The sequence below is a fragment of the Puma concolor genome, chromosome A1, assembly GCF_028749965.1.
Source record: "Puma concolor isolate L17-30 chromosome A1, mPumCon1.1.hap2, whole genome shotgun sequence".
Lineage (NCBI taxonomy): Eukaryota > Metazoa > Chordata > Mammalia > Carnivora > Felidae > Puma > Puma concolor.
Genome location: NC_141667.1, coordinates 143,057,741 through 143,081,400, shown reverse-complemented (window position 1 = coordinate 143,081,400; position 23,660 = coordinate 143,057,741). Strand labels below are relative to the sequence as shown.

Genomic DNA, 23,660 nt, shown 5'->3' with positions numbered 1-23,660 from the left:
AACGGTAAAACCTTGATAATTAAGAGAACAAATGAAATCTGCAGCTGTTTGTCTATCTGAATCATTCCCCAACTTGTGTGTTCATGAGATTGACATCTCTAAAAGCAGATGGGTCTGTCTTAACCCTGTCTCCTCCCTCTCTCCCTCCATTTTCTTACCCCCTCTGCCCCAACTCATTTATAGTTTACCCTGGTATAAATAGGGAAATAGTGAGCAACGTTTTCTTGACAGTGAACTGTGTAGTTTATAATCACGCTTTTTCAAAATTTTATTTATTTCATTAAAAATGTTCATTATTGAAGTATAGTTGACATACAATGTTATATTATTTTCAAATGCTCAGCATAGTGATTCAACAATTATATACATTACACTTTAATGTTTGTGTTGATTCCCAATGTATGTGTAAAATTCTTGGATATTTATAGTAGTGGATTAAAAAAAATTTTTTTTAATATTTATTTATTTTTGAGAGAGAGAGAGAGAGAGAGTGTGAGCAGGGGAGGGGCAGAGAAAGAGAGGGAGACAGAATTTGAAGCAGGCTCCCGGCTTGGAGCTGTCACCCCAGGGCCCGACGTGGGGCTCGAACCCACGGACTGTGAGATCATGACCTGAGCTGAAGTCAGACACTTAATTGAGCCACCCAGGTGCTCCAGTGGATTTTATTTTTTTAAGTTTATTTATTTTGAGAGAGAGAGAAAGCGCAAATGGGGGAGGGGCAGAGAGAGAGAGAAGAGAGTGACAATTCCAAGCAGGCTCTATACCAGCAGCTTGGAGCCTGACGAAGGGATTGAAGCCATGAGCTGCAAGATCATGACCTGAACCGAAGTCTGACACTTAACTGACCGAGCCACCCAGGCACCCCTGTAGTAGTGGATTTTTAAATTAAATTATTTTTAAATTAAAGATGGCATTGTATTTAGATGTACTCAGGGATTATAATAATTTTATCATGAATTATAGGGAAAATGAGTATTAACTATTGATTGCTTACATAATTGGGATAAAAGCAAAAAATGGTTACTCAGGGAGCAGTGTGACAATAGTTGATTTTGAATGCTTGGTATAGGGGTATCTAGGTGATTCTATTGGTTGAGCATCTGACTCTTGATTTCAGCTCAGGTCATGATCCCAGGGTTGTGGGATCGAGCCCTGCATTGGGCTCTGTAGTGAGGGTGGAGCCTGCTTAAGATTCTCTCTCTCTTCTTCTGGCCTTCCCCCGCTCATGCTCGCTCACTCTCTCTCTCTCAAAATAAGTAAATTAACTAAAAAAGTTAAATGAATGTTTGGTATAAAATGGATGTCTATGTATAAATAAATCATTGCTTATGTTGATTATGAGACATGCCTATCTAATTTTTAACAAAATATGTAATAAAAATAATTTGTTGTTTTAGATATAATCCATAGAGTCCATTTACGAGGCTCATTCCAAGTGACCCGGGCGGCTTGGGATCATATGAAGAAACAGAAGTTTGGGAGGTAGAGTTGCATGTGGCTGTTGGGGGACTGGAGACGCTGTGTGTGGGTCCTCGTGTCCAGGGAAAGATTAAGTGCTTTGACATTGATGAAGATATATTCAGATCTGCACAGGCTTTTTTTTTTTAAATTTATTTATTTTGACACAGAGATAGCACAAGGGGGGGTAGAGACAGAGAGAGAGGGAGAGAGAGAGAATCTCAAGCAGACTCCGCACTCTAAGCGCAGAGCCTGATGCAGGGCTCAAACTCACGAACTGTGAAATCATGACCTGAGCTGAAACCAAGAGTTGGACGTTTAAACGACTGAACTGCTCAGGTGCCCCTCACAGGCTTTTTAATGCAGTGTTGCCATATACCCTCTCATTAAATTGGGGGTCATTTAGCCACCTACTAGCTGAGCTGGCCAACTTTGTATTTCTTTTCACCTCCTGCTTTTCATTATTAATGAATTTCCTGCTGCTCTCTGATAGTCTAGCAGTACAAACATGGAGGATTCAGCCGTATGTTATTTTTTAACCAAAGTATTATTTTGTGTCTACTGATCACGTGAGGGGAGATGAGCTGTGTGTCCAGCTGGCTGGTACTGGTCAGACAGGAGCTGCTCTTTATAAATGGTTTGGGACCTGTAGGTCCCATCTGTGGCAGTGTTTGTGCGAGTGCCTTGGAACAAAGCAGAGCTAGGAGGTGGCTTCGTGCCCTCTTACACAGCCCGTCCTGTTAACTTATGGTTCACACGCATTTTGTAGCAGTAAATTGTTTGTGATACCTGTTCTTGGAGCGTTTCTCCTGACCCTCAGTTTCTGAAAATGAATGATGTGAATTGTTTTCTTTGGTCGACTAAATAGAGTGAGTGAGATTGGGTCCAGTTTTGGAGATGGCATAGTTTTAGTATGAGGCATTTAACATTATCCACAAAAAGGGGCAGTGTAATGAGAAGTAAAGAATTAGAACTGGTTTTTCTTATACTTCTTATTGTAGCATTAACTCATATATTGCCACTTTATTTTGTTTATAAATATTTATTGTTGTTCTCAGTAGATAATGAATATACGTTCTTACACTTGAATTTATTTGGTCCTGATTGGGGATTCTTTTTAAAAGTTAAATCTTGTAGTTAAATTTTGAGAGATTACTTTTATTATTAATATTATTTTACATGTATGAATCATGACTGTAGGAACCTAATGACAGTATACAGAGTTGCTTTTGACAGGTGTAATAGTACGGAAAAAGAAAAAATTAAGTTTGGAGTTTGCATTGTTGTCAAAACATGGGAAAGAGATTTTGAGAGATGGATTTTTCCTTTCAGGATTATTATGACTTCATCAGCTTCAGGAATATACGGCAACTTTGGCCAGGCCAATTATAGTGCTGCGAAGCTGGGTCTTCTGGGCCTTTCAAACACTATTGCACTTGAAGGCAAGAAAAGCAACATTCACTGTAACACTATTGCCCCTACAGCTGGATCCCGGATGACCCAGACAGTTATGCCTGAAGGTAAGTGGCTTAGATTTTTCAGTGCTCTTAGCTACAAATCTGTGTGGAGTGAGTTTTGCAGAAGTACTTAATTTTCTGAATACTTAAAATGTTATTTATCTTACAATTTCAAAAAGCATTATGCATAATTTGTATTCATTACAGAAAATTTAGGAAAACCCAAAGGAAAAAAATGTAAGATGATCCATAATTTTACCATTCAGAGATGAACTTTCATTCTTTTTCTCTGCATAGGTACACATGAATACCTAAATATCTTTGCTTTGTTGTTTTTGCTTTTTACTGAAGGTGGCAATAGCATTCTGGTTTACAGCAATGATTTTTTTTTAATACTAATAGGCTGTATTTTTTTTTTTTTAATTTTTTTTTCAACGTTTTTTATTTTTATTTTTATTTTTGGGTCAGAGAGAGACAGAGCATGAACGGGGGAGGGGCAGAGAGAGAGTGAGACACAGAATCGGAAACAGGCTCCAGGCTCCGAGCCATCAGCCCAGAGCCTGACGCGGGGCTCGAACTCACAGACCGCAAGGTCGTGACCTGGCTGAAGTCGGACGCTTAACCGACTGCGCCACCCAGGCGCCCCAATAGGCTGTATTTTTTAGAGTAGTTTGAGGTTTATAGAAAAATTGGGCAGATAGTGAAGATAGTTCCCATACGGTTTTTCCTACTACGTATTAACACTTTGTGCTAGTGCGCTACCTCTGTTATGACTGATGAACAAGTATTGATCCACTATGGTTAACTCAAGTTCATCGTTTCTACTTGGGCTTACTCTTTGTGTTGTATAGTTATATGGGCTTTCACAAACACGTAATGTTCTGTATCCACTGTTATATACAGAATTCTCTTCTATAGAATAGTTTCACTGCCCTGAAAGTACCCCCGTGCCTTCACCTCTTCATCCTCCCTCTCCTTGAATGTCTGGGAGGACTGAAGTTCATTTCTTTTTGTCAATGAATAACATACCCTGGTGTGGAGGGTCCATAATTTATTCATTCTCCTATTGAGGAACATCTTAGTTGCTTCCAGCTTTTGGCAATTATGGATAAAAGCTGTTGTAAACATTCATGTGCAGTTTAAGAAATTTTTTTTTTCAAGTGTCTTCACTTTGAGGGAGAGGGAGAGAGAGAGAGAGAGAGAGAGAGAGAGAGAGAGTGTGTGTGTGTGTGTGTGTGTGTGTGTGTGTGTGTGTGTGTGTATGCATGCGTTGGGGAGGGGGAGAGAGAGAGAGGGAGAGAGAATCCCAAGCAGGCTTTGTGCTGTCAGCACAGACCCCACTGCAGGGCTTGATCCCATGAATCAGGAGATTATGCCCTAAGCCGAATCAAGAGTCAGACTCTTAACTGACTGAGCCATCCAGGTGCCCCCATGCGCAAGTTTTTGTGTGAACGTGTTTTCAACTTGTTTGGGTAAATACCACGGGGCGTGGTTGCTGGATTGTATGTTAAGACTGTTTAGCTTTGTTAAGAGATTTCCAGACTTCCTTTCAAAAGGGGTGTGTCGTGCTGTAGTACCACTAGCAACGAAGGAGAGTTCTCACTGCTCCACATCTTTGCCAGCATTTACTGTTGTCTGTCTTCTGCAATTTAGTCCTTCTCATAGGTCTGTAGTAGTGTCTCATGTTTTAATTTGCAGCTCCCTAATGATATGTGATCTTGTGCATTTTTTCCTATGCTTGTTTGCCATTTATCTATTCACTCCTGTGATGTGTCTGCACACATCTTTTGCTCATTTTTTTAAAAAATTTTTTAAATGTTTGTTTATTTTTGAGAGAGAGACAGAGCGTGAGCAGGGAGGAGCAGAGAGAGAGGGAGACACAGAATCCAAAGCAGGCACCAGGCCCCGAGCTGTCAGCACAGAGCCTGACATGGGGCTTGAACCCACGAGCTGTAAGATCATGACCTGAGCTGAAGTCGGATGCCAAACCGACTCAGCCACCCAGGCGCCCCTTATTTATTCATTTTTTAATGTTTACTTATTTTTGCGAGAGAGAGATAGACGGAGCACCTGCAGGGGAGGGGCAGAGGGAGAGGGAGACACAGAATCCAAAGCAGGCTCCAGGCTCCAGGCTCCAAGCTGTCAGCACAGAGCCCAATGCAGGGCTCGAACCCACGAACTGTGAGATCATGACCTGAGCCAAAGTCAGACGTTTAACCGATGGAGCCACCCAGGCCCCCTATCTTTTGCTCATTTTTAAATTGGGTGGTTTATTTTCCTACTGTTGAGTTTTTAGCGTTCTTTGCGTATTTTGGAAACAAGTTCTTGATCAGATTCGTGTTTTGCAAATTTTTTTCCCCCCTCTATAGCTTGTCTTTTTTTTCCCTTTAATGTTTTTCAATTTTGAAGGATGATTTCACTGATAATGGGATCCTGGATTGGTAGTTGTTTTTCTTTCAACACTTAACTATTTCACTCCACCTTCTTCTTGCTTCTTACATGGTTTCTGATTCAGAAGAGAAGTCTGCTGTAATCCTTTCCTTATACATCTGTAGGCAAGGTGTTTTTTCCCCCCTGTCTTCTTCCCAGATATTTTTTTCTGCAGTTGGAATATAATGTACTTAGGTGGAGATTTTTGGCAATATACTGATACTTGATAGTGTCTGAACTTATGGATCTGTGGTTTGGTGTCTGTCATTAATTTTGGAAAACTTTCAGCCTTTACTGCTTTAAATATTTTTTTCTATTTCTTTCTTCTCCTTCTGGTGTTACCCTTATGTACACATTCTTTCTTTTGCAGTTATCTCACAGCTCTTGGATATTCTTTTCCTTTTTTAAAATTCTTTTTTCTTTCTGCATTTTAGTTTGGGAAGTTTCTATTGACATATATTTAAGTTCACTGACCCTTTTCGTTTCTGTTATATTGCTTTTGTTTTCTAACATTTCCTTTTGATTTGTTCTTAGAGTTTCCATCTCCCTGCTTATTGTGGCCATATCTATTGTTGCATGCTGTCTGCTTTTTCCATTACAGCCCGTAGCATATTAATTATAGTTATTGTATGTATTCATTTATTTATTTTAAAGGCTTTTTTTTAAGTTTATTTATCTTGAGAGAGCATGCACGCATGTGCACGATTGGGGTAGGAGCAGAGAGAATGGGGAATAGAGAGGATCACAAGCAGGCTTTGCACTGTCAGTGCACAGCCTCAGGTGGGGCTCGAACTCACGAACTGCAAGGTCATGACCTGAGCTGAAACCAAGAGTCAGACGTGTAACTGACTGAGCCACCTAGGCACCCCTAATTGTAGCTATTCTAAATTCTTCGTCTGATAATTCCAGAATGTCTATTTTATTTGAACCTGGTTCTGATACTTTGTCTCTTCAGCCTGTGCTTTTCTTGCCTTTTAGCATGCCTTGAAATGTTTGTTGAAAGCTGAACATGGTGCACTGGGGTATAGTAGAAAGTGAGGTAAATAGGCCTTTAGTGTGAGATTTTAAGTATATGTGCTTAGGCCATAGGCCATGTTTTTTGTTTGCTGGGACTATCTGTGTCAGAGGCTTTTTTCCTCTCTGTCCTTGTTTTTGTGTTCCCTGTTGTCTTTGGGTTTCCCCAAAAACTCTTTGTTAAATAGAATGCGTCTTTGAGCTCTGTCAGGTAGAACCCACTGTTGTTACACTGGAGTCCTGTTGCTGTGGCTGTAAGTCACGGGGAGGGAAGATGTTCTATAATCTTATGATTGAATCTCCATTTTTCTTTAGGGAGTCAAAGTCCTGGGTTGTGACTTTCAGAAGAGTTTCTTAGCCATTTTCACCGTCTTTCCTTAATTGAGACAGGAATGCTAGAGAGGCTCCAGTTTGCTAATTGCCTTTTCCCTAGGTCAGATGAGGCTCTGGTAGTCTCTGTGAAGATAGCCCTTTGTTAAGGAAAGCACCATGCTCTGGGCATATTTCAAAATGATTTTTTTTTGTCACCTTCTTCCTTTTTTTTTTTCTGTAATATTTCAAAATAAGTCTTAGACTTTATATTTCACCTAATAAATTCTTGGAAATAGATCTTTAACCGATAGGGACATTATAACCACAGTGTCATCATCACATCAAACAAAATAATTCTTTCACATCACCTAATAACAAATTAATATTAAGATTTACTGGCTGTCTAAAAGGTACCCTTTTTGAGTTGGCTTATTCCACAGGGATCCAGATAAAGTCCACAGGCATTTTGTTACCATAGCTCTTGTTTTATTTAATAAAAGTGTTTGTTCTTTAAAAAAAAAAAAAGCCATTTATTTGTTGAAGAAACTAGTTAATTTGTCCTAGAGATTAGTACTCATTCTTGGTTTGGGTTGTCCTTGTCCTTTTGTGGAAAATCAATTGACCATGTAGGTGCGGGTCTGTTTCTGAATTCTGTGTTCTGTTCCACTGACGTGTGCCTGTCTTTTTACCAATGCCATGAAGTTTTGGTTACTATAGTTTTTCCTTTTCTTTCTTTCTTTCTTTCTTTCTTTCTTTCTTTCTTTCTTTCTTTCTTTCTTTCTTTCGACAGAGAGAGTGCAAGTAGGGGAGGAGCAAAGGGAGAAGGAGAGAAAGTCTCTTAAGCAGGCTCAGTCTGACATGGGGCTTGATCTCACTATTGTGAGATCATGACCTGAGCCCAAATTAAGAGTCGGATGCTTAACCGACTGAGCCACCAAGGTGTCCCTTGATTACTGTAGTTTTATAGTAAGTCTTGAACTCAGGTAATATGAGTCTTCCAACTTTGTTCTTTAAAAATGTAAAATTTAAGTGTATGATTGAGAGCCTGTTCTTATACTTGATTATATAATAGACTACTTGACTAGTGGACAACCTTGTGGTTTTTAATACTTCTGGTTTTTTTTTTTTTTTTTTTTTTTTTTTTTTAATTTTTTTTTTCAACGTTTATTTATTTTTGGGACAGAGAGAGACAGAGCATGAATGGGGGAGGGGCAGAGAGAGCGGGAGACACAGAATCGGAAACGGGCTCCAGGCTCCGAGCCATCAGCCCAGAGCCTGACGCGGGGCTCGAACTCACGGACCGCGAGATCGTGACCTGGCTGAAGTCGGACGCTCAACCGACTGCGCCACCCAGGCGCCCCAATACTTCTGGTTTTTAACATATTTCTAAAAGGAAATCTTTATAATATTTTATTTTATTAAATTTTTTTAAATATTTATTTATTTTTGAGAGAGAGAGAGAGAGAGACAGAACATGAGTTGGGGAGGGGCAGACAGAGAGGGAGACACAGAATCCGAAGCAGGCTCCAGGTTCTAAAATGTCACCACAGAGTCTGACGTGGGGCTCGAACTTATGGACTGCAAGATCATGACCCAGGCTGAAGTCGGACGCTTAACCAACTGAGCTACCCACGTGTCCCATGCAGCTGATGCCTTTAAATTGATGCCAGTGCTCATTTACCATTCTGAAAATCCTAGGACCCTTAAGAATTATGCAAAATCTACTCTGCCTGTGTTCTATAAATGGAACAACAAAGCCTTGATGACAACACATGTGTTTACAGCAGGGTTGACTGAATATTTTGGGTCTACTGTTGAGACCTAGTGCTCAGAAGAAAAGATCTCTTTCAAAATATTACTGTTCATTAACAGTACACCAACTCACCCAAGAGTTCTGATGGAGATGTAGATTAATGTTGTTTTCAGGCCTGCTACAAGGAGTCATTTCAACTTTCAAGTCTTATTATTTAAGATATACATTTTATAATGTTATAGCTGACCTAGACAGTGATTCCCGTGATGGATCTGGGAAAAATAAATTGAAAACCTTCTGGAAAGGATTCACCATTCTAGATGCCATTAAGAACATTTTTGATTTGTGGGAAGAGATTAAACTATCAACATTCACAGGAATTTGGAAGATGTTGATTTCCACTCTCATGGATGACTTTGAGGGGTTCTAGACTTCAGTGAAAGAAGTCACTGCAGATTCAGTGGAAATAGCAAGAGAACTAGCATTAGAAGTAGAGCCTGATGGTGTGACTGAATTCTTGCAATCACATGATAAAACTTGAACGGATGAGGAGCTCTTAGGGATGAGCAAAGAAAGTGGTGCTTGAGATGGAATCTACTCCTGGTGAAGAGGTCATGAAGATTGTTGAAATAATAACACAGGATTTAGAATATTATATAAATTGAGTTGTTAAAGCAGCAGCAGGGTTTGAGAGATTGACTCGTTTTGAAAGTTCTAGTGTGGGTAAAATGCTGTCAGACAACATCAGATGCTACAGAGAAATCAGTTGACAGGGAGAGTCAAGTGATGGGACATACTTCATTATTGTATTTTAAGAAAGTGTCACAGCCACCCCAGCCTTCAGCAGCCACCCCCCTGATTAATCAGCAGCCATTTACATTGAGGCAAGACTCTCATCTAGCTAAAATATTATAACTCACTGAAAACCCAGATGATGATTATCGTTTTTTAGCAATAAGGTATTTTATTTTATTATTAGTTTTTAAATATTTATTTTGAGAGAGAGAGAGTATGAGCAGGGGAGGGGTAGAGAGAGGGAAACAGAATCCCAAGTAGGCTCCATGCTCAGCGTGGACCCTGATGCAAAGCTCAGTCTCACAAACCGCAAGATCATGATCTGAGCTGAAATCAAGTGTTGGAGGCTTAACTAACTAAACCACCCAGGTGTGGCTAAAGTATTTTAAAATTAAAATATGTACATTGTTTTTTTAGGCATAATGTTAATGTACAGTTTAACTGACTATAGGGTAGCATGAACATGACTTTTATATGCTCTGGGGAACCAAAAAATTCTTTTGACTAGCTTTATTGGTATATTTGCTTTATTGTGGTGGTCTGGAACCAAACCCACAATATCTCCAAGGTATGCCTGTTCCTTTCTACTCTATTAAGTTGCTCATGGAAAGCATCAAGTGGGAAAATATTTCTTACACTTCGTTACTCATCAGTGATGGTTGCAAGCTTCATTTCACATCATTATCTTACCGCCATTACAATGGTCAAGGCTGTTTTGTAGTTTTCTAGCTTCTGGTTAAATTGCTGGGAGAGCCAAATAGTTTTGGGAATGAATGGTGACTTCAGTTCCTCATGTTAAGTAGAATTCTACTCACCACTTACTGCCTAGGTAGCTTTAACTTAACTTGTCGTCTGTATAGTATGTTACCCCTCTTGGAAAGGTGTATCTGTTGCCTTCAAAGTTAGAAGGGATGAAACAGTTCTTTCAAAAGCTTTGAATGTTAGACTGATTAATTTTGTAGATCTCATTTTGTTCTTATTAAAAAAGCCTCTGAATTACCAAAATTTGTAAGTAAGGAGTTTTCAGAAAGCAAAATGGTGGATTGAATATGTGTATATTCTTGTTCATAAACATTTTTGGGATGTGTTTTAGATCTCCTGGAAACTTTGAAGCCTGATTACGTGGCGCCCTTGGTCCTTTGGCTTTGCCATGAGAGCTGTGAGGAAAACGGTGGCTTGTTTGAGGTATTTTGCACCTTCCTGCTTTCTCTCAAAGTAATATTTGTGTAATTAAACATAAAAAATGATTTAAGCATTAATATTTTCCACTTGCTCACATTTGGAAAGATCTGCATCATTTGATATCACTTGTATATTTTTCTTTAATGTTTATTTACTTATTTTGAGAGAGAGAGAGACAGAGAGACGAAATGTGAATAGGGGAGGGGCAGAGAAAGAGGGAGAGAGAATCCCAAGCAGGCTCCATGTTGTCATAGCAGAGTCCAACGTGGGGCTCGATCTCAGGAACCGTGAGATCATGACCTGAGATAAAATCAGGAGTCGGTGTTTAACCAACTGAGCCACCCAGGTGCCCCTCACTTGTGTATTTTTTAAATATTATAGTTAACTAAGGAACAAGTGTTGACAGATGTCCTTTTTTGAGAAAGAAATAGCAACTTGATAAATTCTGTTTTTCTTTCTTTCTTCATTTCTAATATGCTTACCAAATGAAAATGTGGCTGGTTAGAGGTGTTTAGTCAAATGAAGAAGGTTTTATTTGGCTTGGGAACCTGATTGTTAAAGTAGGAGGATAGAGCTTATGGTTCAGAGTCAGCCAGCCTGAGTTTTGAATTCTCTGTTTTGACAGTTGCTGGCTCGCTGGAATATTGTACAAATTAATGTCCCCGAGCGTCAGTTTTCTTGGGCTTTTGTGACAACGAGAAATCCTATTTTTAAACTCTTAGCACTGGATCTAGTACATAACAGTTAGTTTTCAACTGTAACTGTTATGTCAGCATACCAGAAATTTAGTCTGGGCATGATAGGTCAGTAAATGTAACCTATTATGTATTTTAACTTTAAGAATAAACATTCCTATTTTTCCTCATCGTAGGGCTTTAAGTGTTTATTGTAAAAATAAGCACACATAATCCAAACATCCAGTGAGATCCAGTTTTCACTTTGTAATCAAAGTCCTTTTAGATCTCTTTATGCCAGTTTATACATTTTTGATTCCTCATTTAAGTGTGATCTCTTTTTTCCCCCTAGTACTGTTATATTTTAGATTCTCCGCCCCACCTTTATTTGATTCTCTGTGGTAATAATGAACCTGTTATATGAAGAATACTATGACATCCAAAAATATTTCTTGGTAGCAAAATTACCTGGCTTAGTTGGAAGTGAATGCTATATTAACCTGATGCATTTGAATAAAAACTTGATAAAATAAAAAATAATGTACCCATATCTAAGCAGAGATGTGTGCCTCCACTTTCTTAATGACAGACATTGCGAATTGTGGAAAATTAGAGGTGAAAAGAACTTTCTAAGAACTTTACAGATTTAATAATATCAAGCCATCTGGAGCTCAGAAGTTGGCCTGCCTTGTATGTCATTAAGGAATTTTTGTTATTTTGTAGATAAAAATCGTATATGCTTTTATAGAAAAATTTAAATATACAGGAAAGTTTAGAGAAGAAAATAAAAACCATCCATATTACCCTTATCTGGAGATAACTACTATTAATATTTTTATGTATTCTTCCAGTCTTTTATTAGATTTGCATCTTTTTTAAAAAATTTTTTTAATGTTTATTTATTTTTGAGGGGGAGACAGAGACATAGAACACAAGCAGTGGAGGGGCAGGGTGAGAGGGAGACACAGAATCTGAAGCAGGTTCCAGGCACTGTGCTGTCAGCAATGAGCCCAATGAGGGGCTTGAACCCACAAACCATGGGATCATGACCTGAGCCGAAGTTGGACACTTAACTGACTGAGCCACCCAGGCGCCCCTAGATGTTTATCTTACACGAATAGTCTCTTTTCTTAGATATACATTTTATACATACAGCAAAACCTATAGAGACAACAAGGTCATGTTATAGGTACAGTTTTATGTGTTCTGTATGTTGTGAACATTTTTAGTGAGGAACATTTGGTATGCATGATTGATAAAATACAGTAAGAAACATCTGTAATATCCCACCTTAAACCTTGAAAGTAAGTTTTGCCACTGTTTGCCAAATTCTGAGAGGTACCTAGAGGGAGAGATAGAGATTCTTTGGCTCAGTTGGACCTCCTGTTTCTAGTGCCTGGAGGAGTTTCCAGCTTCTTGAACCTCTCCCAAATATGGTACAATATGACATCTGTCTTGTCTGTTACCGAAACCACTGCTGACTTATCTACCCTGACAGCATCAGGGCTGACTGGTCTGTTGTAAAAGTTGTGGGCATATTCATATAGAGGCAAAGGGTGATAAAAAGCCATGCCCTTGACCTGGAGCCACTAACCTGTGTGCTCTCTACTGATAACATATTCTGTTGTCCTCTGCCTGTGGAATTCTCATGATCAATTCTGACACATTGTAGTTGTGGTGCTTGAAGATTTTTTTTTTTTTTTTTTTTAACATCAGACATTCTCTTCTGGGGATTCCCCTGCATGACCTCTAGAAAAAATGTGATTTTTCTGTGTGGCAACTAATATATTTGGTCGTTTGCCTTCTCTCTATAAAGATACCTTATTGAAACGACAATATGTAGTTGTTTAAGTCAAATCCTAATTTTATTTTCTTTCCTTTTTATGTTTTTCTTCACTAGATCTTTCTAGAGGGAGCTGTTATTTCATGCCTGTGTTGTTGGGACAATCTTACTATTTTATATTATTTAACCTTTATGGTTAGCTCATGAAGAATATTATTATCCTTATTTTACATAGGGGAAAACTTGGATTTAGGGTTCAAATGATTTGATGGGACTCACACAACTAGTCAGTAGAAGAATCTATCCTTAGTTTTTTTTTTTTTTTAAGTTTTTTTTTTTTTAATGTTTATTTATATTTGAGAGAGACGGAGCATGAGCAGGGGAGGGGCAGAGAGAGGGAGACATAGAATCCCAGGCAGACTCTAGGCTCCAAGCTGTCAGCATGGAGCCCAATGCAGGGCTCGAACTCACAAACAGCGAGATCATGACCTGAGTCGAAGTTGGACGCTTAACCGTCTGAGTCACCCAGGTGGCCCTAAAGCCTTAGTTTCTGACATCAGTCATGCTTTTCTACCACATGCATTGTCTACCACCTAATGCTGCTTTGTATTTCTACTGTGGTAACATGAACAAAGCAAAATCATGGAGGCCCATGGACTTTTGTAGAACTGTGTTATTTTCATCCATTGTCATCTAGCCTTCTAATACTCTTAGTATGACACCTGCCTGTTTTTCTATTAAAAAATCCTCTTTGTGATCCGTTTTAGATGGTATAACTGTCTTCCCCTCTTTTTGGTAGGTTGGAGGAGGATGGATTGGAAAATGTAAGTCTCTTCTAGTTTTTCATTTGCCGTATATTGTTTCTGTATTTTTAACCTTGCACATCCAGTTGGAGCTGGGTAAAGGTCTTGACAAATGGCTAACTATTGGAGCTCATGCACGCATATTCTACCTCAAACATGGGTATACCAATAGGCATTCTAAAATGTGGAAGCTGTCCTGAAGGCCTTTGGCATTTTCAAGAAACTGTTGAGGATTTTTTCCCTGTTGGCAGTCTTTATTCAGGAGTTGTCTGGCCTATGCGTAATTGGCGGTTCCTTCAGACAGCACAGTCTGTTTGTCCTCCTGTGTCCTCCTATGTCTCCAGCATCCCACATTATTTATTTTTTTTTAATAAAGGTTATTTATTTTTGAGAGAGATGTAGAGCATGTGCACATGCATGAGTGGGGAGGGGCAGATAGAGAAGGAAAGAGAGAATCCCAGGCAGGCTCCACACGGTCAGCATGGAGCCTGATGCTGGGGCTTGAACTCAGGAACCATGGGATCATGTCCTGAGCCGAAATCAGGATGCTTAATTGACTGAGACACCCAGGTGCCCCCACATGATTGTTCTTGCTGTTTCTGCAGAGTAATGAGTGAGAGAGGGGGCTGTTTTGTAAAGATGGGAAGAGTCTTGTCCTAGAGAGCACAGCAGGAAAATTTTCCACTTCTCTTGTTTGATTCTTTTCTTCCTTGGGGCTATGAGACATCAGGAGGTAATGGTCAGGAATCACAGAGGACAACTTGCTGAGACAGAAATTGCAACTGATGTCTGGAAATTGTTGCCCTCTGGTCCAATAGTGAACTCATTTGGCTTCAACCATCTCTTTCCCCAGCTCCCCAGTCTTGTGAGTTCCACATTGGACAATTGCTTCATGACATTTAAAAAAATTGTGAAAAATTCCAGTATCCCAAATCAAGTTTTCAGTTGGCTGCTGGTATCAGAATTAATGAAATTATTTAAAAGGTTGTCATTACTGGAGGGCATTGATATAGCATAGAGTATCAATATTTTCATCATTAATGACTATTCTCTTTGGTTATCAAAGTAACGTATATTACTCAAGCATTGTTCAACATAAGTGTCTCAGGATATCCATTTAAGAAAGGAAATGTTGCAATAAAAGTTTTTTCTGAGACTTTGTCAATAAGAAAACTCTAGAAGCATGTATTTCTGTCATTGCCTGAGACAAAGCTTCAATTTAATAATCATCAAAATCTGACCAATATGTTTAAATAAGGTTACTAGTGGTTATTTTATTCCTTGGGCTTTTTTGAAAGGCAACAAACAGTCTTAAAAATTCTCCTCACAGAATTTCTACAGCAATATGATTTTTGTGAATCTGCCCTATTCTAGTTGACTTCCTGTGAAAAAGGAGCAAAGAGCAAAGGGAGGCATGAGGGAATTACCTGGGGCTATGTGACATATTAATTTGGTTATCCCTCACTTTGCTGTTTAGCAAAGATCTTGAAGTATATTACCTGAGTGATCTTTGGTCATGAAGTCAGTCTTTTGGTGTGATTGTCTATAATTAAAATTTTTATGATTGAGCATTACAGTCTTCCTTTAGTAGTATCTGGCATGGTCAGAGGAGAGCTGTTTCCCTTCAGCTTTATAATATATATATATATATATATATATATATATATATATATATATATATATTTTTTTTTTTTTTTTTTTTTTTTTTTTTTAATTCACATTTTCCTCATGGGATTGTCATCTCAAGAACAACTTCTTTAAAGTCATGTAGTATAACTCTTCAGATATTAGACTCATTTTGTCCCCCCTGAATTCCTTTCTCTTGCGGTTAAAAAAAATTCAAGGGTCTTAGATGAGTTTTACTTCCTGTGTCCCTTTTAAACTCTGTGCTTAGCTTCTTTGTTTTGTTTCTGTACGTTTCTGTACGTTTGTTTCAGTACGCTGGGAGCGGTCCCTTGGAGCCATCGTAAGACAGAAGAATCAACCCATGACCCCCGAGGGGGTGAAGGCTAATTGGAAGAAGATCTGTGACTTTGAGAATGCCACCAAGCCCCGGAGAATTCAAGGTAGAGGCCCAGATCCCTTCGCTCCTGGCTGGGGAGCCAGAGGCAACAAAGCATTCTCTTCTCTTAGGGACCTGTCTTCTGTTTTTAACTAGTGTGTGTTTTTTGCGCCAGGAGCTATTAGAACTTTTCAGATTTAAGATATGTATGTCAACCCCCACTGTCACTTTTTCTGTTTTGTTTTGTAATCCTGTGTTTTGGGTGTATGTCCGGGTGGGGGATAGTACAAGCTGTTCACCCTTCTGTGCTTCCTCCCTGATGGTTCGTTTCAGAGTCTTCTCTTACCTAACCAGTCACTGCTTACCTCACCTGGTTTTTCTCTGTTTCCCAAAAAGTTCACATAGGCCAGTTTTATTTAGGCTTAGCTCTTTTCTGTCTAATGAGTAGATGTTGTGTTGTTTTATCCATTCGTCTTTGCTGCTGTGTCTCACCCTTCTAAAATGCCCTTTCCTGGGGTGCCTGGGTGGTTTAGTCAGTTAAGCGTCTGCTTCTTGATTTCAGCTCAGGTCATGATCTCACAGTTTTGTGAGTTCGAGCCCCACGTCAGCGTAGAGCTTGAGATTCTTCCCCTCTCTCTGCCCCTCCCCTGCTCTCACTGTCTCTATCTTTCTCAAAAATAAATGAGAAGAAACTTCAAAATTCCCCTGCCTGCCTTTATCACCTGTGCTTTCCCGAGTACTTCTCGTAAAATCAAAACTGAAGCCCTGGATGTTCAACCAAACTTCCCCAGATATTTCAGGCTACATTGATTTCTCTCTTAGCTGGACTCTGACCGCTTAGCATCTGCTCAGAGCTGCTTTTGTTTCGTAAATATGTGGTTTCTTAACTGCACAGTAAGGTCCTTTGGAGGCGGAGACTGTGTCTTGGAGGTACTTCTTTTGTGTTTGGTGCTCGCTGGGAGCCAAACTCAGAAAGGATTCAGCAAATGCTTACTCCCTGGAATTATCGAGCTGTCTATGATTTGCCATAGGAATAGACAATCAGCAAAAGGCACGTTGTTTTTTTTCTAGTGTAACTCACATATGCATGTAGTATATGAAGTTTATTTTTACTTATTTTTTAAAATTTTTTTTTTTCAACGTTTATTTATTTTTGGGACAGAGAGAGACAGAGCATGAACGGGGGAGGGGCAGAGAGAGAGGGAGACACAGAATCGGAAACAGGCTCCAGGCTCCGAGCCATCAGCCCAGAGCCTGACGCGGGGCTCGAACTCACGGACCGCGAGATCGTGACCTGGCTGAAGTCGGACGCTTAACCGACTGCGCCATCCAGGCGCCCCTATTTTTACTTATTTACTTATTTTTTTAGTATATGGAGTTTAAACGACTCTTCTGGGAAAGATAATGATTCAGGGTTATTTTGTAGACAGATCTTTTTTTTTTTTTTTTTCCTCTTAGTAATTTTATATTCAGTGTTTGGTAGGGGAATATATCTCAAAAAATGACTATTCTTGTTTTTTTTTCCTCCTTAATGACACTTTCCTGCCTGCTGGTACCCTCATTGAAATTTTCATTATGCTCTTTCTCAACCAGATGATAGCACGATTGTAATGTCATTAATGGTAGCATTTCCTGTATTCCATATTTTTCTGTTTGTGATGAATTTAGCCTGTGAATGAGTCACCCATCATTGAAAATGAATGAAAGGAAAAAGAAAGAAGTACATTAAAAACTTTCCTCTGATGTCCAAGTTCCACTGTATTGCCTTAAAAGTATTCTAAAGAAAAAGCTAAATGAATTACGTAATTCTAAATGAAAATATACCTCTGAGTGTTAGAAGTAGAGTTAGAAGAAACATGTCACATTTTTCTGTAGAACTGATCATGGCTTACAGATAATGGAACTAAATCCCAGAAAAGTGCCGTAACTGGCCCAAGCTTTCTCAGTGTTTGAGCCACATTAATTCAGGTTGCCCGTGTCTCCGTGTGTCCTTTGAGCCCATAGCAAGGTAACTTTCAGTTAAAAGCCTCCTTCTGGCAGCATTCTTAGTGGGGCGGTGAGGGGAGGATTCGGAGGCAAGAAGCTGGCTGATATCCCTGGTCACACCACAGTTTGTGGTTTGCTTATAGATTGTGTCCAAGGTTAGAAAGAAGCCTGTACCTGTCAGGTTTGTTAGGTCTCAGAGTCCTTGGAATCTTCTGGCATATGTGGCAGCCCCATGAGTCTCCTTTATTAACCTTTTAGACCCCAGAACAGTAGCTTCTGAACCCTGTCTGAAGTCTCTGTTCGTAATGATGGTTTTCTCTGGACAAATTTTTAGTACCGACTTCAGAGCTATCACTTGAGACGTGGGTGGGGGGTTCGGAGGATAATCTTGGCATTGTTCCATCCTGGAGGAGGGGTGATGATGGCGAGAAAGGGAAATTTGTTTTTCCTTCACCAAAAATTGCATGTCTCTGGACAAGGGTCCCACTTTACAGAGCTGTAAAATTGATCAAAGACATTGCAAAGCTCAGTGCCTCTTTGGAATCAAAACCCAGGAAGAGTATGTTGGACAATGGCGTGTTTGCCATTGACAACACCCAGTGATCTTTGGTCTATTTTGGAGTCTTTCACAGCTTCTTCCTTTAATAGTCCTACCTCATATATTCAGTTCATGAGTGCCTGTGAAGGTCCTGTGGCAGGCTTGCTCACTGTTAGAGGAATGATTATTGAGCACGTTGTCACTTTTCTTAGTCATGTCTTGTAACAGAAGCATCCTTGTTGTTATTACTGTTTAGAATCAGTTGGCAGTATAATTGGAGTTATAAGTAAAATCGATTCAGATGGAGGAGTTTCGACAAATCATATGAGTCACGCAGCATCGACAGCACCATCAGGATTTGTAAGTTGGGGAGAAAAGCCTAAAAGCTGTGCCTTTTCTTGAGATCCTCTCTTTTCTTTCTTTTTTCTTTTTTTTTCCTTTTTCTCTTTTCTCTCATACAAAAATGTTATTTTCCAAGCTATTAGTCCATTGTTAAATAGGAAAGATAAGTGACAAGACTTTTCTTAAAATATGTACTAAATATTTATAGAATTTGAATGAACATGAGGCTAAGATGTAGCCTTATGTAACTTTTACTTTCTTTTCTTCAGTATAATTACACAAGTGTCTTTTTTTTTTTTTTGGTAGTGTTGATAATTCTACTGTAGTTACTGTTTTTTCTAACTTTTTAGAAAAGGATATCTATTTAAGTGCCTCTTTTGAGTCATTTTTTTTTTAGGGAAAGCATTGATAGATTGTATTTTGGAACTATTTCAACATTGCTGCAAATAAAGGACCTCCGACTGTGTAGAAATTCTGATGGAATAGTGGTTATAGCTCATGTGAAGTTTGCTGATTTACTGTCGCCTTTAAACAAAAAAATGTAGTGCATAAATAGTGAGAAATAAATCATTTGATGCATTTGGTTTTGGTGTTTTGTGACTCAGGGCAGATAGAGTGATAATGTTAACAATCTAATTTTAACCCTGAGAATATGATTGGGTTATAAATATGACTTTATCCTAGAATAGGGGTTGGCAAACTTTTCTGGGAAAGGGCCAGATAGTAGATGTTTTAGGCTTTGTGGATCACCTACCCTTCCTGGTCACATGTTCTTCCTGTTTTTCTTTTTTTTAAACCAATCTTTAAGAATGTAAAAACCATTCTTAGCTCTCAGCCCTTGTTTGTGGACTCCTGTTTTGGAATAAAAGTGATTGACAATCGGACATCATTGCTTTTTAGCCCAGTATCAACTTCACACATTAGCAAGACATATCATCACTAAGTAGAAAAATACAATATCCAGTTTGATGAGGGACATTCCCAGCCAGGAACTTAAGGTAAAATTTCATTTTAACTAAAACCATTCTGAGGCCATCTAATTTACAAGCATTAAGCAGCGTTTTGCTCTTTTTACATTTAATTTTATACAGTAGCTCCTGTAGGGCGATTCACTATCGCTACTTATGACCTATTCATTATTGTTATTATTTTCTTGTATTTTTGAGTTTGTAATAGTTGCTGAATTAATAGGGCTTCTCACCATCAGAGATAGGAAATTTGAAAATGAGACATACTGTTAGTAAGAAGCAAATTATAAAAAAAGTTCTTATCTGTAAATGAAGTCCTTTCCCACACACTTTCTAACTGGTTTCTATTAAAATAAAATCTAATGAAACAATTACGACACTCCATGAAATTCACCAACATGACATTCTATTCACCTGTCTTCAAAAGCAAAAACCAGGTACGTAAGCAGTTAATAGTTTTGAAAAAGTTAAAATGTTAAGGATTTGACAAAAATATCATTGAAAAAACACTTTCGTATACCTGTCTCATAGGCTGGAGCCATTGGCTATAAATTCCCTCCATTTTCTTCTGCTTACACGGAGCTGGAAACTATTATGTATGCCCTTGGCGTGGGAGCATCGGTGAAGGAGCCAAAAGATATGAAATTTATATACGAAGGAAGCTCTGACTTCTCCTGTTTGCCTACATTTGGAGTTATCGTAGCTCAGAAACCTTTAGTAGGTGGAGGGTTAGGAGAGGTTCCTGAGCTTCCGGTCAGCTTGGAAAAGGTAAGAGTAATAAGAAACCTTTATTTTGCTTTTCTTTGGTTTCTTCAAATATGATTGATAATGTCACATTGTTTGCGGGCACATGTGTTAATAAAATAGTTTGTCATGGTTGGTTCAGGAATAAAGATTTAGCATATCTTTGATTTTCCTTTCTGAGCATATAAGAGAAGAGACTTAGTTGAAAGGACAAGCAGAAAGAAGAAAACAGCAATTAGGTCCAGTCCTACGACCCTAACATAATGTTCTCAATCCTCTCTCTGCCATTTGCTTGCTGTTTGACCAAGGGTACAGAACTTTCTCAAGCTTTGCTTTCCTTATCTATAAAATGGATGTGATAACTCTTGCTTGATGATAGTGGTGAGGGAGCAAGCCAGGTAATGATCTGGGAAGAGTATTTGAGCCAGAGAGAACAAGTGTAAAAGGCCCTGAGGCAGATGCATAATTGGCTTGTTTTTGGAGCAGCAAGGGGGCCAGTCTGTTACAGGATGAAGTGGGGGGGGGGGGGGGCGTGGTAGGAGAAGAGGGCCTTGTAGTCATTATAAGGATTTTAGCTTATGCTCTGATTAACTAACATGGGAGATAGTCTGTAGTGCTTTGAACTGAGGAGTGATATGATCTAGCTGTGTTCACTCACAGGCTCATTTTTGCTACTGTGTGGAGAATAGATTATATGGGGGCCAAGCCGAAGCAGGCAAACCAGTTAAGAGTCTCTTATAGTAATTTAAACAAAAGGCTGGATGTGAGTCGAAGGAAAGAGGAGTCAAAGATGAAGTTTTTTGTAACTAGGATGAAATATATGCATGTATGTCTCTATCCATGATTTGTAATTAACTATATACAATATATTTAGTATGTATAGTAGTTATATAGAACATATATATAACAAGATAGATGTATACAGTTACCTTAAGGTGGGGATGGTCAGGGGTTGGTTTTGGAAAAACCTGAGATTCTTTTATACAATCCAGTAGAGATGTAAAACGGGCAGTTGAATATGTGAGTCGTGATGTTTGGGGGGTAGCGGTCTCGCTGGGGTTCTTAGACTTGAAGTGATATTTGAAGACCCAAGACTAGATGAAATCACGTAGCGTAACGTGTGAGCGTAGGTAGAGAAGAGCCTGAACTCAGGGACCGGACCCTACAAGTGTTGAAAGGTTGAAGACATGAGGAAGAATCAGCAAGGGAGACCGAGAAGGAATGGCTGGCAAAATATGAGCTCTGAGGAATAGCGGGAGAATGTGGTATCTGAGAAGCAAAATGGACAAGTCATTTCAAGAAGGAAGGTGTGAACAACTGTGAGAAAGCTTTTGAGGTGGGGCATGTTTCATTTCTTGGAGTCAAGGTTCAGGTCATGTGTCCAGGGATAGCTGTTGAATCCTAGAGCTGTGAGCCAATTTCTCTGGCTTTGGTGATTGGAGGACCCATTTACTGGAGGAGCGATTCGCCCATTGCTGCTCTGAATCTGTGAGAACTTAATTTTGTTTGAGTATCTGATGAGTTGGGAGGGAGGCAAGAGATATGGACCAGGCAGTTTGTTGTTTTAGTCACTGCCCCATGGTATTTGCTGCATACAGTTCTGTTTGAATAATTGAAATGCAAACAGTTAAAGCAAATGTTTCAGAATTCTGCACTGTACTCCTTCAGAGTCAGGAGGAGTTGGAAAAATCATGAATGGTGTTCAGAATCTGTGGCCAGAAATAATAGCCCTCTTGAATTGAAATCCCTGTCTTCCCACCTTGAGTGTCCAGGCCATTTGATATGGTGGGCCATCCTCCATTTGTCTCATTTGTTCTCCTTCTGGGTTCGGAGGAAGACAGAATTAAAGGTGTCCCATGGCAGTGGGGTGTGGTCATTTGAGTATATGGGTCAGATTTTGTTTTTTCTGTCCTATTATTTTCCTACATATATTGGTGTATTCTTGCTTCCATACATTGAGGTTAAGTGTCTCTCGAGTTACACAATGTCCTTAGTATCTACTGATAGTTAATTTATAAGATGCATCTGTGTCAATTTTTGTATCTATAGATAATTTGTAAGATATCACACTAAGGAAATACGGACAATGATAGTGCTTTGAACATGGTTGTAATTACTTTGAACATGGTTGTAATACTCTCTTGTGTTTTAGTTGAGTTGTTTGTATTTGGTACATGTGATTTGAAATTCATTTAAAACTTTTATTTTATTTTATTTTATTTTATTTTATTTTTAAATATTTTATTTATTTTTGAGAGAGAGAGAGAGACATAGCAAGAGCAGGGGAGGAGGGGCAGAGGGAGAGGAAGACACAGAATCCGAACCAGACTCCAGGCTCCGAGCTGTCGGCACAGAGCCCGACACGGGGCCTGAACCCACAAATCGTGAGATCATGACCTGAGCTGAAGTCGGAGGCTTAACCAACTGAGTCATCTAGGAACCCCAACTTTTTTTTTTTTAATTTTAGAGAGAGAACGTGTGTGAGTGAGGGAGAGGGGTGGAGAGAGAGAGAGAGAGAATCTTAAATCTTAAGAAGGTTCCATGCTCAGCACAGAGCCCAATGCAGGGCTCCATCCTATTACCCTGGGATCATGATCTGAGCCAAAATCAAGAGTTGGGATGCTCAACTGACTGAGCCACCTAGGCACCTCCAATTTATCCATTTTTATTTAACAGATATATATTAATTACCCTTTATGTTCCAGGCACAGTGATAAGCCCTGGAAATATAGCCTAGTTTAGTGTTTGCATCAGTAAGTAATCCATAATTACCAGTCAGTAAGGATTTATGAATGTCAAGAAAGAACACACAGATACCTTTTCTGCTCCAAAAGATCTAACAGTCTTTAGATTGGGAGGCTGATTATTTCTGAATATGATTGATTATGATTATGATTAAGAAGTAGAAGCCAAACTGAGACAGATAATTTGGGGGGAGTACTGATGTGAGCAAGCGGCCAGTGAAATATCACTTGTGATTAGCCATATTCATAGCAGAGCTTGTGGAACAGGAAAGTCGGCCAATAAAATTTTGTTTACCCTAACATAGGTTCTCCATGGGGAGCAGTACTTGGAGTTGTATAAACCACTTCCCAGATCAGGTGAGTTCCTGATACATGGATTCCTTAATTGTACCCTGATTTTATTTCCTGACTAACCTTCCAAACTGTGTCATTGTGTTAAACTGGCACAGAGTGACTTTATTTTTTTTTTATTTTTTATTTTTTTTAATGTTTATTTATTTTTGAGACAGAGAGAGACAGAGCATGAACAGGGGAGGGGCAGAGAGAGAGGGAGACACTGAATCTGAAACAGGCTCCAGGCTCTGAGCAGTCAGCCCAGAGCCCTACGCGGGGCTTGAACTCACAGACTGCGAGATCGTGACCTGAGCCGAAGTCCGACGCTTAACCGACTGAGCC

At 39.2% G+C, this 23,660-nt stretch overlaps 1 protein-coding gene across 2 annotated transcripts in view; it reads left to right on the top strand.

The window, feature by feature from the left end:
- The window catches only part of HSD17B4 (hydroxysteroid 17-beta dehydrogenase 4), an 89,517-nt gene that overhangs the window by 22,285 nt on the left and 43,572 nt on the right, over window positions 1-23,660 (top strand). For both annotated transcript variants that reach the window (XM_086705691.1, XM_086705698.1), the window contains exons 7-14: window positions 1,398-1,482; window positions 2,791-2,978; window positions 10,313-10,404; window positions 13,658-13,682; window positions 15,599-15,727; window positions 18,444-18,547; window positions 20,029-20,265; window positions 23,291-23,342. In XM_086705691.1, the coding sequence (XP_086561817.1) occupies window positions 1,398-1,482; window positions 2,791-2,978; window positions 10,313-10,404; window positions 13,658-13,682; window positions 15,599-15,727; window positions 18,444-18,547; window positions 20,029-20,265; window positions 23,291-23,342 (912 nt within the window). The remainder of the gene's footprint in view (window positions 1-1,397; window positions 1,483-2,790; window positions 2,979-10,312; window positions 10,405-13,657; window positions 13,683-15,598; window positions 15,728-18,443; window positions 18,548-20,028; window positions 20,266-23,290; window positions 23,343-23,660) is intronic.